The 16,405-nt window shown below is 35.1% G+C and overlaps 1 protein-coding gene across 2 annotated transcripts in view; it reads left to right on the top strand.

Annotated features, from left to right (window-relative positions):
• Positions 1–5,774, top strand: part of SCAR (wiskott-Aldrich syndrome protein family member 3 SCAR) — a 106,309-nt gene extending 100,535 nt beyond the window's left edge. For both annotated transcript variants that reach the window (XM_071599103.1, XM_071599102.1), the window contains 2 exons: positions 1,697–1,841; positions 4,200–5,774. In XM_071599103.1, the coding sequence (XP_071455204.1) occupies positions 1,697–1,841; positions 4,200–4,378 (324 nt within the window). In that variant the 3' untranslated portion in view covers positions 4,379–5,774. The remainder of the gene's footprint in view (positions 1–1,696; positions 1,842–4,199) is intronic.
• The last annotated feature ends 10,631 nt before the right edge of the window (positions 5,775–16,405 follow it).

Below are 16,405 nucleotides of genomic sequence, written 5' to 3'. Positions count from 1 at the left end.
TGGATAAAAGTTTCACCCCCCAGTCCTGGAGATGTCTTCAGGTCGAAGTGATCTTTGTTGCATTGTAGCCACTATACATAGGAGATGCGAAACCGTTGTCCAACAAGTCAACCTATTCGATGTTAATTTCCGAAAGCAGCATTGAACCTTCAACATTAGGAGGTTGATGGGATTGATCTGTCATTTCAGATCTGGCAAGAAATCTGCTCCTGTGTGTTGATTGGGGACTGATAAATAACTTGAACCTAGACTAATTTTCTTCGGGAATCATTTGTTTGTAACCATTTTTGCTGGCTGTATTCGTGATAAACTTCAGGAAAATCTATTCATAACTTTAATTTTGGATGTACGTAGTTACTTGCTTGCTCTATAAATTGGCTCAATTTTCTAATACAATCCAATAGGCAGTTTCATTCTATTTTCCTCTGTAAACAAAAATTTTAACCTAGCATTAAATGAGGAAAATTGTCAATATAATGGAGAATGAAAAGTAGAATCTATGTTTGGCCACAAATGTCCATAGATCACATGTAAATGGTTAGTCTGGTATGACACAGAATCCCTCGAGATTAACAGTAGAAAAGGTTGGTAATTCATGCCTATAATATTCGCTGACAAATTTTTCTGGGGTTATTTCAGAGAGAGTTAATTAACTCAAAATTTTAGTTCTTATGCACATAAAAATTATGGGTGATTACTGAATGATTCTAATAGTTAATTATCTTGAAAATTTTTATGCAGGGAAAGATGTCATTTAAGGTGACTCATTAGCAAACCAAGAATCGAAAATTTCCCATGGCAACTTTTGCATGTGGCTTTGTCAGGTTGTTTCTCATAAAATTCCCTAACTGTCTTCAATGTCATTTCACTGTAAACTTCTTTGTTTCCAGTTTATCTTGTCATTCACTACTAATCATGAAATTGAAAAATCGCCAAAAAACATGCATTTCATGCTCATAAACAGTAAGGGTTATTTTTAAAATTCAATATCTCATAATATTAATTAATTTGATTATTTCTATGCTCATTCTACTGTTGAAAGATAACTGTTGAAGGTGGGTAGACTAGAGGGTTGAAAGATGGTAAGACATATAAACTGCGAAAAGTTTCTTGGAGTTTATTGAGCATTGTGTTACAAGATTTAACACTTGAATACCTTCAAGTGTGCCAAACATCAACACGTGGACTGTATATATGAAAAAAGTGGAAATATAGGGGTGAAGGATGAGTGAGTGTATTAATGAGTCCAGAGTGATCGAGGAAAAAAGGTTGCGAATTAGGTATTAGGTGGTTGAGATATATGGAAGGTAGGAGGGAGTTTCTTAGTTGCAGATATGCAAGTTGCATAGTAGGTGATGGTGGGGAGTGGGGGACTTGGGGGGTCTGTATTATGGGTGAATGTTGGGGAAGGTGTTCTTGTTAACAAGGGTGTAGGGGGGCATCGGTCTGAAACTTTATTTCAATTTTGTCTAAGATGCCTAGTTTTTGTGAAGTTTTTCAAGTTTATTACTGTCAAAGTAAAATTAGTTGGTTGGACTGCTATCCGCCACAACTTTTCGTATCTCATGTTATTTGGTTTGTTCTGAGCTTTCTCCTGTTATCCTTCCATTGTTAGCATCCTGGTCATTTGTAGGGGACCGTAACTCTAGATGTGCATTGACTAGTGATAAGACTTGTGTTCTCTTAATATTTTCAGATTATTTCTACTTCACCGCCAAAAATTTCTCCTCCAAAGAATACAGAGGTTACTGGTAATGCGAACTCTGGTCGTACCAAGGGAGGCAACCCAACACCAGCTCCATTGGACCCTAGGAGTGATTTACTCAAGGCTATTCGAGATGGTAAGACTTTTGCTATATGTATTCAATTGTATGCAATTCAATTTTGTCCCTCTATTCTGGACTGCTGTTAAAAGGAAAAGAATTGGATTCGGCATTATGATTCATTTTCAATTGTGTGGTGCCAAGTCATTGATAACTGCTATCAATTAGTGCTATTGTATCCTCTTGAGTTAGAGGAGGTAGCTGTGGTTGGATGTGGAGGTTGTAACCATTCACAGATGATGAGTAAACAAAGAAATATTTAAGGCTCATTTCTCATTCTCATCCTGAAGCCCTTTTGATACATCAAGTGAAATGCCTCCAAGTGTATTCTACAGCTCTCAGGTAGTACCTTTATTAGGGTTCACCTCATGCTCCCTCTGGAAGGTATGAAGTGGAGGGGCGAAAGAGCATTTCAATGACTTGTTCTAAGCTTTTCTTCTTTCTTTTGTTTTCACCTATGAATGATAAACTACATGTCTCCTCATCAGAAAAATCAACTGAGAATGTGTTTTGCATATTCCAGAAAGCATAATTAATGCTATCATGTAATTTGAAGAGCCTGTTGTGTCTTAGTAGTAGTTTAAGGATTTTAATGGAGCTTTGAGGGGTGAAGTCATATCATGCTATACACTCATGCTCAAATATCCATTTCATTTCAATTAAATAATATTACTTTTGGTAGGATTCCAGCTACTTAACAACCTTTTGGAAAAAAACAAGTAAAGACTGAAGATAAGATTAAAAAAATATAACTGGCTTACATAATATTGATCTGATATTTGGTTTTTATGTGCTTATTATTTTTAAAAATTTTTATGCTAACCGATTATATTTCTTTACCTCTATTGGTGACAGTATACCCAGTTGAATATTTTTTGCTTAGAGACTGAATGTTTTACGAGTAGTAGTAGTAGTAGTAGTAGTAGTAGTAGTTTTAGGGGGGCGACCAATAGCTGAGGTCATTTGCACTATTGGGGATGGACGGGGAGGGATGAAGGGTGGAGAAAAACCTGGCGGTGGCACTTACATACTCTTAATGTAAGGTGCTAAGAGTTCCGCGGCTTAACATCCCATCCAATGGAGGGCCTATTCACTCAAAAGTGCCCTCCACAAAGCACCTCAAGTAGGGATAGGGAGATCACTGAAAAATATCTGCTGCCGCTGGGATTCAAACCCTCCCTATGAGTGGGAAATCAGTACATTAGCCATGGCACCATCCCCATCACCATATTTTATGAAATTAATATAATCATAATTAGTGGAAATAAACCATTGATGTAATGAAGGATATATTCTTGGTTAAATGAAAATATTGAATTGGGTGAACATTAGAGGAATTATTATCATGGAAAATGCTCTAAAGAAATGGGAAATAACTTTCATAGTATTGCCTCCAAGGATGATTTGCTCTATGAGTGGTAATAAAAGAGAATATTGCAACCGCTCAAGAAGCAGAATGATTCACCTTAACAGAAGCAAAAGTGGCAAATAAAAATATGAAATATTCTAAGATATTTGTTGGCGTGGAAAAGATAATTAAAAATGGACGCTTTCAATATCTGAGCAGATATGACCATGGCCCAAAATATTAGCATGGCGTTTCTTTCCTCAATAACTATAGTCTCTCAAAAGGTTTATCCCAAATAGACATCTCTACCCTTACCCCCTCAACCGACTCTCTCCCCTCACCCTCTTATCACTTAAATATCCTTTCCAAAATTCATGGACAAAATATCATTGGTCAGTGAATTGTATCTTCCTGAAAATCCCTAATTACAGAATATCGGAATTTGTTGTTTATTGCCTTCAACCAGGTGTTGATTTCCCTCTTTGCTTTGTCAAAGGCGCAGTGTTCTTCATATTCTAAACTCAAGACATCTCCAATCACCTTGGCAATTATTGACTTAATCCCTCTTTACTCCTCAATCCCACATCCTGGAGTTGTCTTTTCCTTCCTTTACTTCCTTTCAATTAGATTAAGGGAATTAGTTTGTAGGTGTACTAAATTAGATTTAGGTAACTAAATCCGAAGAAGTACTTATAAAGTTTCACTTTTGTCAATCAGTGTGTGATGGTGAGGAAAGAGTATCCAATTACTACCTTTTATTAGTTTTTTCATCCCTGCTCATGGGAGAAGCTAAAAAGTGAGTAATAATGATGATCTCATGATCTTATCCATCTCTCCTCAAAATCTTTGGACTAAACATCACAATGAATTCATTGTGTGTTAAACAAGATATTTAAAAAAATTTGTTGAGAAATATATATGTATGTATATGTATGTATATATGTATATGTATGTATATATGTATATGTACACACTTGCCTGACATGAACATTATTGCTTATCATTTGCAATTACTCATTTGCTCCCAGGAATCAAGTTAAGGAAAGTGGAAAAAATAGAGCAAAAGGAAGTAGAAAGAGTGAATGCACTTCATGATGTGGCGTCCATTTTGGCTCGGCGTGTAGCTGTTGAGTTCTCAGATTCTGACTCGGCCACGGAGAGCGAGTGTGACAGCGAGGGATGGGAAGATGAGGCATCGTCTGCGTGATATTCGGCCGAGGCCCGAGGGGATGAAGGCGGGGGCCATAGTCGGCGAAGGAGTAGTGGTGGCATGGGAGGGTCACCAGCTGGGCGCACCAAGGGTCCATCAGGACGACCAAGTCGAAGCAGGCGCCAGGGCTGGGAGCACCACACGGGTGGAGATGAACTTGAGCACTTGGACGATGTAGAGGGTGAGGGCAATAGTGATGAGGCCTATTTGAGGGAGTCTGCAGCCCTCCTGAGCCAAGCCTTGGAGTGTCGCTTGGCAGAGGAAGGAGATGGTTCATTTGTTAGGGAGTAAATCCCTATGGTCGAAGTGTTGAGAGCGGAAATGTTCAGTTTGCCAAAGTATTAAAAGTGACATTGCTTCCAATCCAGTGGCTGGGTTAGTGGTCATGTTGCACACTGCATAAATCCATTCTGTCAAGGGTGAGTGTGGGGTCATTTTTGTGCATGACTTGCAGATAATGATTAGCTGAATGATCATGCTGGTGGTATGACCTTTCAGTTAAATAGTTGGCTGTGGAATTTGAAATTGATTGACAGTGGAGACATGATTTTTGAGTTTCATACTCATATGCAGTTAAGGCGGAGAAATGCTTGAGTGTAAACAATAATTTTTAATGTATCTTGTGAAATTTCAAAGTTGCATGTTGGAAAAATATTTTTAAAGACCTATTATGATGGCATCTGTGTATCTGTTTAGGCATAAGATGCTGTGTTAGCTCAAAAAAATCATGTGAAGCAAGAGGTTATTCATATTTAACCATTTTCTGCCGTAAACTAAATGAGATGCAAATCTGTTTATTTAAAATATACTATATAAGATGTTAATTTTACATTTTAGCCTTATGCCATTTCCAGTGATTGCTTGCCTAATTAATATCGACATGTTAAAGAATTTAACTTTCCAAAAGTACCTGTTTAATTTTTCTTGTTCCACATCGAAAGTGTATATCTAGTGAAATTTGGAATGAGCACAGCGCACACACGAGTAGCTATGAAGTGGTGCTCACCTCCAGTTGCCAAAAAGACATGAGACCTTTGGGGTTATGTAGGTGTAGAATAAATAAATAATTAAGAAGCATGTTTGATCACAACTTGTGGTGCTTCAGAGTTAATGATGATTGTTACACCCCATCTCTGTAGATAATTACCATAATATAAGTAAATACCCAGCTGAATTTATATTTATAATTTGTCGGAAAAGTAGGGGTGTACAGAGGTTGAAAGCACAATTTCTTTTCTTCATGGTGAGCTGGCTTTTCTAATGCCCAAGTTTAATGACAAGTGATCATACTCAAGTCCTCTCATTTCCATCTATAATTTATATCCAAAAATATTTGTATAGGTATATATATTTATATGCATGTATGTATGTGCATTTGCATGAGTGAATTTTGTGTGTGTAAATAAATAAATATATATATATACATATATTTATATATACATACATACATACATATATATATATATATATATATATATATATACATTTACACACACACACACACACACACACACACACACACACACACACACACACACACACACACACACACACACACACACACACACACACACATATATATATATATATATATATATATATATATATATATATATATATATATATATATTTACACCGAAACCTTCCATATGGTGAACAATTATTCATTCATATGGATATAGATGTAAGGAAAAGGGATAGAAACAATCAGAAAATATAAAATTCCCATGTTTGTCTCTTGTGTGTGTTCCTATCCCTTTTCCTTATATATACATCTATGTGAATGTGTGTATGTATATATATATATATATATATATATATATATATATATATATATATATATATATATATATATATATATAAATGTGTGTGTATGTGTGTGTAAATGTATATATATGTATATATATAATGTATGTATGAAAATATATATATATATATGTATGTGTATATGTATATGTATGTATGTATGAAAAAAAAATATATATATATATATGTATGTATATATATATATATATATATATATATATATATATATATATATATATATATATATATATATATATATATATATATATATATGTATGTATGTATGCATGCATATATATATGTGTGTGTGTGTATATATGTATATATATATATATATATATATGTATGTGTGTATATATATATACATACATATATATTAATACATATATATATATATATATTAATATATATGTATGCGCACACACACACACATGAATATATGCACATGCATGGGTGTGTATATGTATAAATGTTTGGTAATAAATATATGTACACAGATCCGTGCATACATTAACCTGGATGATGTATGTATATCGAATATGCTAAAGAATGCTTGAGTGAAACCTTGTGCTGTCAGCTTATGAAAGTATGGCATGGGTTGTGAAATACTTAGTATAATTAAATAATGTAAATAGTCATGATGCATGCTAACTTTTGCAGTAAAGACTTAAGTGAAAAATGGAAAATAAATGGAATTCAAACACTTTCTCCTAAATATTTTAGGCTGGGTGATTGCTATTTATCTGAAATAGTTCATAGACGTGACATTAGTAAAACAGTAATTGAATGGTTGAAATTCCATTGTAAAATCAATTGATGAGAATTGTTTGTAATATACAATGAATAATCTCTGTATAGACATCATTGGACTAATGGAATAACTGCTATTTTGATGTTCATTTTATTTTTCATTTTGTACAAATGTATTTGCTAACCTGCTTGGTGTACTTCATGGTGCCTATGTTGACACAAAGCAAAACCTAATTTCTGATGTACAGAAGCTGGGAAACTTGTTATATTCATTCACAAAGTATATTAATATATGCCTTTTTCTTGTGTATATTAGCCTTTTGTTCCTTTGACCCTGTTCTCATGTGTTCATGTTTTATAATACTTTTCTAAAGGCCTGCTGCAGCCAAATACATACTTCTTGAATTATTAAATAAACGTTTTTTCTTACCAAAAATGAAGTGATATGACAGTATTCAAAGTCAGTAATGATGAAGGACAGCATTTTTGCATACTCTTATATAAAAGCGAAATGAATAGCAGGAATTCTTGGTCTTGGTCATCAATCTTTAATTGAACATATTTTCTGGTAATGTAATTTACTATGTCGGGAAACCATAGGCTGCACAGGGAAAAGAACTGACCTCCCTGCCCTGATGTGTGAATTTCACACGATGTTTAGCTTAGTATTGGGTGAGCTCTACCCTCATCTATCAAACTGACTTTTGAGTTGATAACAGTGTTGATGGTATTTTTTAATTTAGTGAATTTTTGCCCAAGTATTATTGAATTTTAAATGATTTTAGTTGCATTTTAGGGAAAACTAAAAAAGTTTCCTATTAGAAATCCACCATCAAAATAAATGAGTCCTGAAGAAGAATGGATTATTTTTTTGAAGTTAATAGAATTTTAACATGATGATAAATAATCTCATTTGATTTTGGGGAAATGAATACAATGAAATGCTTTATTTGGCCTCATTATATGCACTTCTGGTGCCGTTTATTTTCTGACTTCCAAATTTTACACATTCAATCAAGTATGCAATTTTCTATTGGGTGCCTTAAGAGATGGCATCGTGACAAAAAATGTTATGTGCTGAGTGGTGGCCTTTATCTTTAAAAAATGGTAAATATTTTACTTTCTAGCATTTTATCATATCCCATCTTATTTATTGTGTACTCACTATTTTAATTGTGGTTTAGCAAGTGCCCACTGGTGAGTCATGCCACTACACAATATGAATTACATTAACGTAAAGTATGAGTGTGAACATGGTATAATATCTATTTTTTCATGGGGAACAGTTTTATGAATGAATTAAATGGCGCTAACGCTTGAATCCCTTTTGAGAGTGTATGAAAATATATTTTGTACTTCTTGACTTGCAGATGTGTGTATTATATATTATCAAGTCAATGTGATCCACTTCTAATTTGGATCATTCCTAAAATTTGAGTGAAAACAAATTTATCATCTTGATACACATTGCATAGAATTTTGGAGTCAATATGGTGGATCACTTCTGTTGATCCTTTTCATTGCATTCTGATGGTTATCTAACATCAAAACCTCAACTGCCAGTACTTGTCTATATTTTGAACTCTGGACCTATTCTGATTTTGCTGAAGGTCAATCAGATGCATCAAGCTTAAGGTCATTTATCATGACCATATGGAATCATAAAGTCAATCATTGGAGTACAGATTATCTACATTGTAAGAAAATTATCTTCATAGGTAAGTTCTTACTCGTGCATCATAAAATTAACATAAAATAATTGGAAATATCAAAGTATTTTACTTACTTAATAGTTGAATAGTTTGAAAAGTTGAATAGGGTTATTTAGATACGCTGTAAAAAACTAGATAGTGATTGACCTGACTGAAGTTAACATTTGAAGTTTAAATTAAGTGAACATCGCTCTAATTATGTAGTGAGTGAATGTTTTTATTGCTTTTTCAACTATTAAAGTGAACACTGACTGAGATGCACCTATTTGAATGCGTAAAAGTTATTTGCCTAGACTGAGATTCGAACCTGGATCCCTTGATGTCCAGCCAAGTGCTTTAGCCAGTTATGCTACTGGTGCATACTTTTACACTCCAAACTTTTAGGGCCTTTAAAGCAACAAGATGGTATGATGAAATACAAAGCATACAATTACACAGGTATTAGTAGTCGTGTGTACTGTGCTACAGTCCATGAGGTTAAAGTCAATGATTTACACTCAGAAGTGTTTACCTTATACATATTCAAAGACAGCTGTTACAAAGAGTGCTGTGACAGTAACTTTAATATTCATCCCCTAATGTGCATTTAAATTTACTAATTTATATGTGTAGATTTCATTTGTAGTGACAATGATTTGAACCCTATTATTAAGAAATGTCATCAAGAGTAAAAATTTCAGAGTGTGAGATGGTGCTTTGGTAGCTTAACTGACTTGAGCACTTTGCCTGACAGCAAGAGATCTGGGTTTGAATCCTGGTAAAGACAAATGATTTTTACACTTTTAAATTGGTTCATTTAATGCATAGTAGTGGATGACCTTCAGAGATACTGTTGCAGCATCTCTATCAGTTATTTGAACTGAGATGTTTTAAACTATCATTGAAAGGCAATGCTGATCTTGGAATAATGCTGCATATGGGGTGAGTTTGAACTCTTCGGGATAATGAGAGGTATTAGATTTTTTTAAGATAATTCTGTGTAACTATTTGTTTTAATCCTGACTTTGAAGATGAAGAGAGGGTTATATAAGGCTCACCTGGGAGAGCTTCTTGAGGAGGACAGGGAAGACTATCTTAGACAACCAAGTACTTTGCATAGATTGGTTGCCAAAAAAAGAATTCATGATTCTTCTGAATCTGTGGCAGGTAATTTCAGGTTTGAAATATCAGATTTATATAGTGATAAAAAAACTTAAGAAGTGCGTGACACGGTGGGTGTGGTCAGGTAACCATGAATAGTTCCTTGACTGGAGAATATAGCCCAGAGTTTGAATTGTTGGTGTCAGAAAATTACTGAGTAAGTCCTCATACACTCTAAATACTGCTTCTTAGAGATAAAAATCTGGAATGCTTGGTAACAGAAACTGATTAAAATGTAGGAGATTTTATAAACTTTCATGCTCAAAATTCATTTATGGCCAATATAAGCTGTTGTGCCGGTGTGGGACTGATAGCATCAGTAAAAGGCAGATAATACTCTGCAACTGATTCATTTTAGAGCATCCACCATCTAAATTACTTTGCTAACTATTGTAATATGGGCTTGCTTTAGCCAAAAAGTTCTATCGCTACTTGAATGCTGATACTCATAGCACCTGCCTATGAAGAGTAAGTTGTGGTTTCCAAATAACACTGAAAACTATTAAAATATGAAAATTGACATGAGAAGCAAAAATCGCCCCCCTTTCTTTACTTCTCCTAGCAAAACACCACCTGACATCCAATTCTGCTTAAACTCCTGCTTACTTTCTGCATTCATTTCTGCATACTTCGTCTCTCCCTTCCTTCTTTCCAACATAAATGATCTTTCCATACTCCTTTCTTGCTTCCCTAATAACCACCCTCTGTCTCAGTCTTGATCCTGAATACCGGGATACAGTGAAGGATATTAGGATCTGCATCCATCCTCCCTGTCTCCTTTGGGCCTTCCCTAACAACTCTCCTCCCACAATTACCATTTCTCCCCTCATCCACAAGGCCTAGCGCTTACTGGTAGTTTCATTTCCATTGGTTGTATCTTTTCCATCCCTACACCTACATTTTAAAAGGCTCCAGTTTACACCTATCATCCGGCTTTAGTGACCTTGTTTGCTGCACCATACAAAACCATGTATGTCAAGGGTTTCCACTAATATTTTATTAACATTATCACTCAACCTTCCTGTCATCAACCTTCTCCTTGAGTAAGCTTCTTTGCTTTATAAAATTCTTCTTCCAATATCCCCATTGCATTGACCATCTTTGTCTAAAACACAACCAAGTCCACTGTTTTGCCTGTTTTTAATTTTGCCAATTTGTTTTAATGTTTGACTTAAACTTTTTCCTTCTTGAAAAACTTGTAACTTTTGTTTTGTTTACAGTGATCTTCATCCTATGTCTATCATCCTGAATTTCTTATCCACCCAGCAGTAATTGTAATTAGTTAGCAAGCTAACAAAAGCATGATCATCAGCAAACCAAATGGGTTTTATGAATTGTCCTCCAATTTTCATTCCTGTCTCCTCTTTATCACAAGCCTCTTTAATCAGTGCCTCCTTCTGTATGTAGAAAAGCATGGGTTATTATGGGCATTCCTGTTCTTCTCTGCATTCTAACTGTGCTCATCCATACTCTCCATCTATGACATGTCTGAGGAATTAGAGATCAGTGCAGACTGTGAACAAGTTCCCTAGCTCTCTAATCTACTTCTATCTTCTCAAATGTGTTCATATATGCCACCCAATTTTCTTCATTAAATACTGCCCTGAAATCAGTGAAACTAACTAATAAATCCTGATTGTACTCAATATTCCTTTCTGTTAGTGCTATGACATCACTCATTCCACTCCCCATTCTATGCCCAAACTGACAATACATTGTAAAATGTGTGTAAAACCTGGAAAATCAGGTTGAAAAGGTGAAGCCATGTCCCAAAAAATGGTTTTCCATCAGTGTAATATAAAATGGAGAGTAAAGAGGAAGTTGATCATGAGGAACTACCTGAACGTCCATCAATGGCACAGCACAATGAAAATTTGTCAATTCTGATAACTGAGTGTCATAATGTTAGCAGAAGGGTGCAATATTCATAAAACCACAGTTTATTGCATTCTTGCAAAAGATTTATCCATGGGAATGGTGTGCCCTTGGACTTCTTTTTTTCCATGAATAAAGAGGACCTTGAAAGGTAACCATTTTGTAATGCTTGATTGCATAAAAGAGGCCATGTCATTGTGCCTGAGGTAGGTTCCCATTGACTTATTCCAGGAGGCAAACTGCAACTGACTGGGGTGCTGACATCAGTTTCTCAATGCAGAAGGTTGTTACTTCAAGAAAATTAATTAATTTTACTCTGATATTCAATAAAAATTTTACCTGAAGTTATTCTACTTATTTTTGAGACAGTCCCTGTATTAAGTGTTCCTATAGTGATTCAATTAAATTTTTATTCCATTATATGGGTATCTCTGTCCTCACTCATACTTTTACTTAGTGCTGCCCCCCACCCCTTTCTTCTGTTAAAATCTGCTGAATTCCATTTCCTCAGTCAACTATCCTATTTTGACCTCTTGAATCTGATGTTAAATTTCATTGTTACTAAATTATTATCTTTTTCTCCATCAGGATACTGCAAAAGAATGGCCCTGTTCCTAACCATAATGTCCTGATATCTGAGTCCCCAGTCATTTTCCATGTAAATCTGTGCCCAATGTGACCTATGAACCCAAGTGATTGTTATCATTTAATCCTGTGTCCTGAAGAACTATACTGCTCTCTCCCTGAGGTTATTACTTGTTCCTAAACCGTAGTGCCCTACCTCAGTATTATTTATTCCTTCAACTGCCTTCACATTACAATCTTTCATCACTCTCAAATGTTTTCTTCCAGAAACAGTCTCTTTATTTTCTCATATTGATTAATTATCCTGTCTTTCTTTCCTCATCCTATGGATACTTATTGCTATGTAAACCTAATTAAATAATTACTTCTTCAGTTTTTCAGCTTTTACTTCAACTAATAATAATCTATCACTCACCTGCTCAATTTTTACCATGCCTCTTCTTACCTATTTGTTCAATTCTAATACCACCCCTCTTCTGTTTTCAAGCCCTCTGCAGTCCATTTATATCTACTTTTGCTCTAGTCCTCACCACAGTACTTTCATCTGACTTTGCACAACAAATGAGCATTTATTTTTCTCTCTCCATATTTAGCATTTTATTTTCTAATTTCCTTGTTCACAAATATATCGTAATTTTCCAAGTCACTATTCAAACTGGTGCAGTCCTCTTTTATGTGTCTTTATTTGCTGCTGCTGTCGAATCCAATCTGTGAGGATTTTGTGTGATGATGACGAGGAAAGCCAGCCAGGCAAGAAACACTGGCCAGTTTGACAGGTATACCTGGAAGAAAACCTTTGACCGCAAACGGGGACTAGAATGCAGGTTTAGGTGGTAGGATAGATGAGAGTTAAGTATGTTTTGGAGGTTGTAAAGACCACTGGGATAAAACTGTGTAGTATTGAAGGAGAAATATCTTAATTATAGTTAACTTGGGTAGAGTTAAAGGGACTTGAGAAAAAAGAAGAAAGAAAATTTTGATGAAGAAGAAGCCTTTGAATTCAAAAATATATTTGAATTCAAAGGCATAAAGAAGAGACTGGTGAAAACAAGTATTATTTTATTCCAAGATTTAAAGAACTCAAAAGGATTTCAACAGTTAATAAATTAGGGGGCTTGAATTTAAAAGACAATTAGTTCCATTACTGAATTTATTGTCCCCTGACCCAGAAAGAACACAGAAGTAAAGAAAATGCTTTTATTCTTATACATAATGCGCCAAGGGTTGTTTTTTTAGAGCACAAATTGTATTCACCTGTAAATCAAGCTAGAGAATACATACATACTCTGAATATATTACCATTAAAACTTGATACAGAAATGCTAAGGGTACATACATTACATACATAATTATTAATAAGTCCTCAAGGATTATTTTTGATACAAATTTTACAGTTACCTGGGAACATAAGTTCAAAGTAAATAATAACTGCCTGGAGGATCTTGAGGTAAGTGAGATCAATGGATATCATTTTTATTGAGAATTGACTTGAGAAGGAACAAAAAAGTTTAGAGAACATTCACAATGTGTGATCAGAATAATAATGTTCATTTAAAACTTTTTTGATAGCATAAATCTTAGAAACATCATGGTAATAAAATGATAACCGCTTATGCTTCATAAGATAACAGTGTGTTCTTTGAGAAAAAATGTTAAAATAACATAAATTACAATATCATTTTCATCAATTACAATAAAGGCTAGTGAATGCTCTTGGGAAGGAAATTCATGGGTTGAGATTATAAATTAGTGCTAGGTCCATATAGCTATCTAGAGGGCACTGTATTTTCCATCAAGAATCCAATTCTTCAAAGCCATTAAAATATTTAAAAAAATTGGATAGTTAAGGATTTAATGCACCATTGAAAATTAGCACCACAGGTCAATGATGCAGAAAAACTAACAAACTACCTATGTCTACTAATATTTCGATTATATTTTATGGCTTCACCCTTGCATTTGTTACTCATGAAGGTATGTTGCTTTAACTAGGTGGATATAAATCGTCTAATTATCTTTGAGCACTTTCTATTCCTCTTCTCTCTTTATCGTTCCTTAGGACATTAAATATATGATAATTAGTTGCGTTGAGGTTACCTTCCAGAATTTCAGTTTTTAGACCATCAAAATACACATTCATTTGTCCAATGCAGATTTTTTCAGTCTCAGTAGTCCTCTGCATCGCCATTACCAGGCTGCTGACCATATTGAATTTCACCTGGACTACCAGTTTTAGCGCTTCACTTGATCTCACTTCTGTTTGCTTCACTATCAAATTTGGTATTTCTGAAGGCATGCTTTCATTTGTAAAATGCAAATCCTTTTCGTGGCTAAGGGTACTTAACATTCAACTTCTCCTATTAATTTTTCTTAGATGACTGAGTCCATTATAATTAGTCAGAATCTTCTGATGTTCCAGTCTCTTATAAATGAAAAGATCAAACTATGCGTGGGTGCTCTGGCATCGGAAACTTGGGCCTCTTCAGCTTCTGAACCACTAGACAGCTGACAATTTCCCATCTATCATTCAATCTTCAGGTCTAAAGCATCAATTGAAATCTCTTCCTTCCATTAACAGGTGTGTTTGATACTTCTGAAGATGAAGTATTTTCATCGGAAGATCACAAAACCTTGTTCTAACCATCATAACTTGGTATTCCAGTGTCAATAAGGTCGATACATAATTGTCATTAGTTGATGAACACAGGCTCTCTTTTTGGATTTCAATCTCTTCATCTTTAAAATATTCCTCTATTCATGGATTTATTTTGGACACTTCATTGTATTGGCCCTACAATGCAGTTGACAATCTTCCATCTTTCCTTGCCTGTTATGGTGTACAGCATTACTTGGACTCACCTCACATTGATTCTCCGTGTTGTTATGTTTTGCAGAAGATGTATTACTTTCATCTGATGGATAAATATCTTCATTCTGGCTTTCAAGACTCAGTAATCTATATCCCTCTGTACTGGTTCTTAGATCATTCAACAGTACATTACTACTTTGGGGTATCTTCTCTTGTCTTTACCATCCATTTATGTACCTCTGAAGGTATGTTGATTTCAACTGATGGATGCAAATCCTTGTTCTGGCTTTTAGCTGTTATCGTTGTGGCTCTCTTTTTAATTTTTTGCAGGTAATTGAAACTTTTACGATAAGTTGTGGGACACTGTTTCTCTTTGGTCATATCAGTCTGTTAACCTTCAAATGGCTCAAATATGCATGGTAATTAGTTTTCAAAGATTGGTACACTTTTAGCCTTTGACCTATTGTTTCAGACAATGCACCATCAATAGTTGTCTATTTATTTGTACAGCAGTACATTGACTATCTTCCCATTTCTCTTCCACCTCAATTGGACAAGATGGAACCAAATGGTGAACACCTATCATGAGCATAAAGAGTCAGTCAAGGAAGGTATTAGTTGAAAGTGAAGGATCTCTGGTAATCTTGGGTAACTCGCACCCATAACATCTGAAAATCGGCAGCAAGCAATGAAGCCGTCGCTCAGTCCAGCAACACCGGACAAAACCTCGAGCGGGGGTGTGGTTTTAGTGGGTATTTCCCAGTCGTCACACTGGGATGAGCCCCACACTGCCTGGGTCACCTTCCCAGGCGTGCGTAAATGCATTTCCACACCCCATAAACAAAAACAAAATTCCAAAACAAAGCATTCCGTAAATTGGTTAATGCCTCTTGGTTTGTCCGAAATGACTTAAAACACACAGGTCTAAACATTCTTGTTCAAACCTCCACCTCCATTCAATAGCTTCATATTTCTCGGAAATCCTTACTAAATAATATGAACCCATTTTTCACAGAACTCTGGAATTTGATGAAAAACCCACACTTAAAAAACAAATAACCTAAACATAGCTCCATATAATAACGCCTTATACACCATACGATCCTAAATTCCCCGCAACACACATATCTTGTAGCGCGCACATCACCATCAGCTCTTACTGTATCCAATCACCGTTCACAAGCTTCGGCAGGAAAACTGGATAGCATGCGCCCTAGCGCAGTATTTTAACATCGTCGGTCAGCAGATAGTTTTAAAAGAGCTGATTCGTTGCGTGCACACAGTTATTTATGCAACGTTACCTGCACATCACCATACTCTGGGTACAAGGCAGGCAATAATTCTGTA

The sequence above is a fragment of the Hetaerina americana genome, unplaced genomic scaffold, assembly GCF_022747635.1.
Source record: "Hetaerina americana unplaced genomic scaffold, ioHetAmer1.1.p SCAF_105, whole genome shotgun sequence".
Taxonomy (NCBI): Eukaryota; Metazoa; Arthropoda; class Insecta; order Odonata; family Calopterygidae; genus Hetaerina; species Hetaerina americana.
Note: the sequence above shows the minus strand (reverse complement) of the source record. Positions and strands in the feature narration are given on the sequence as shown.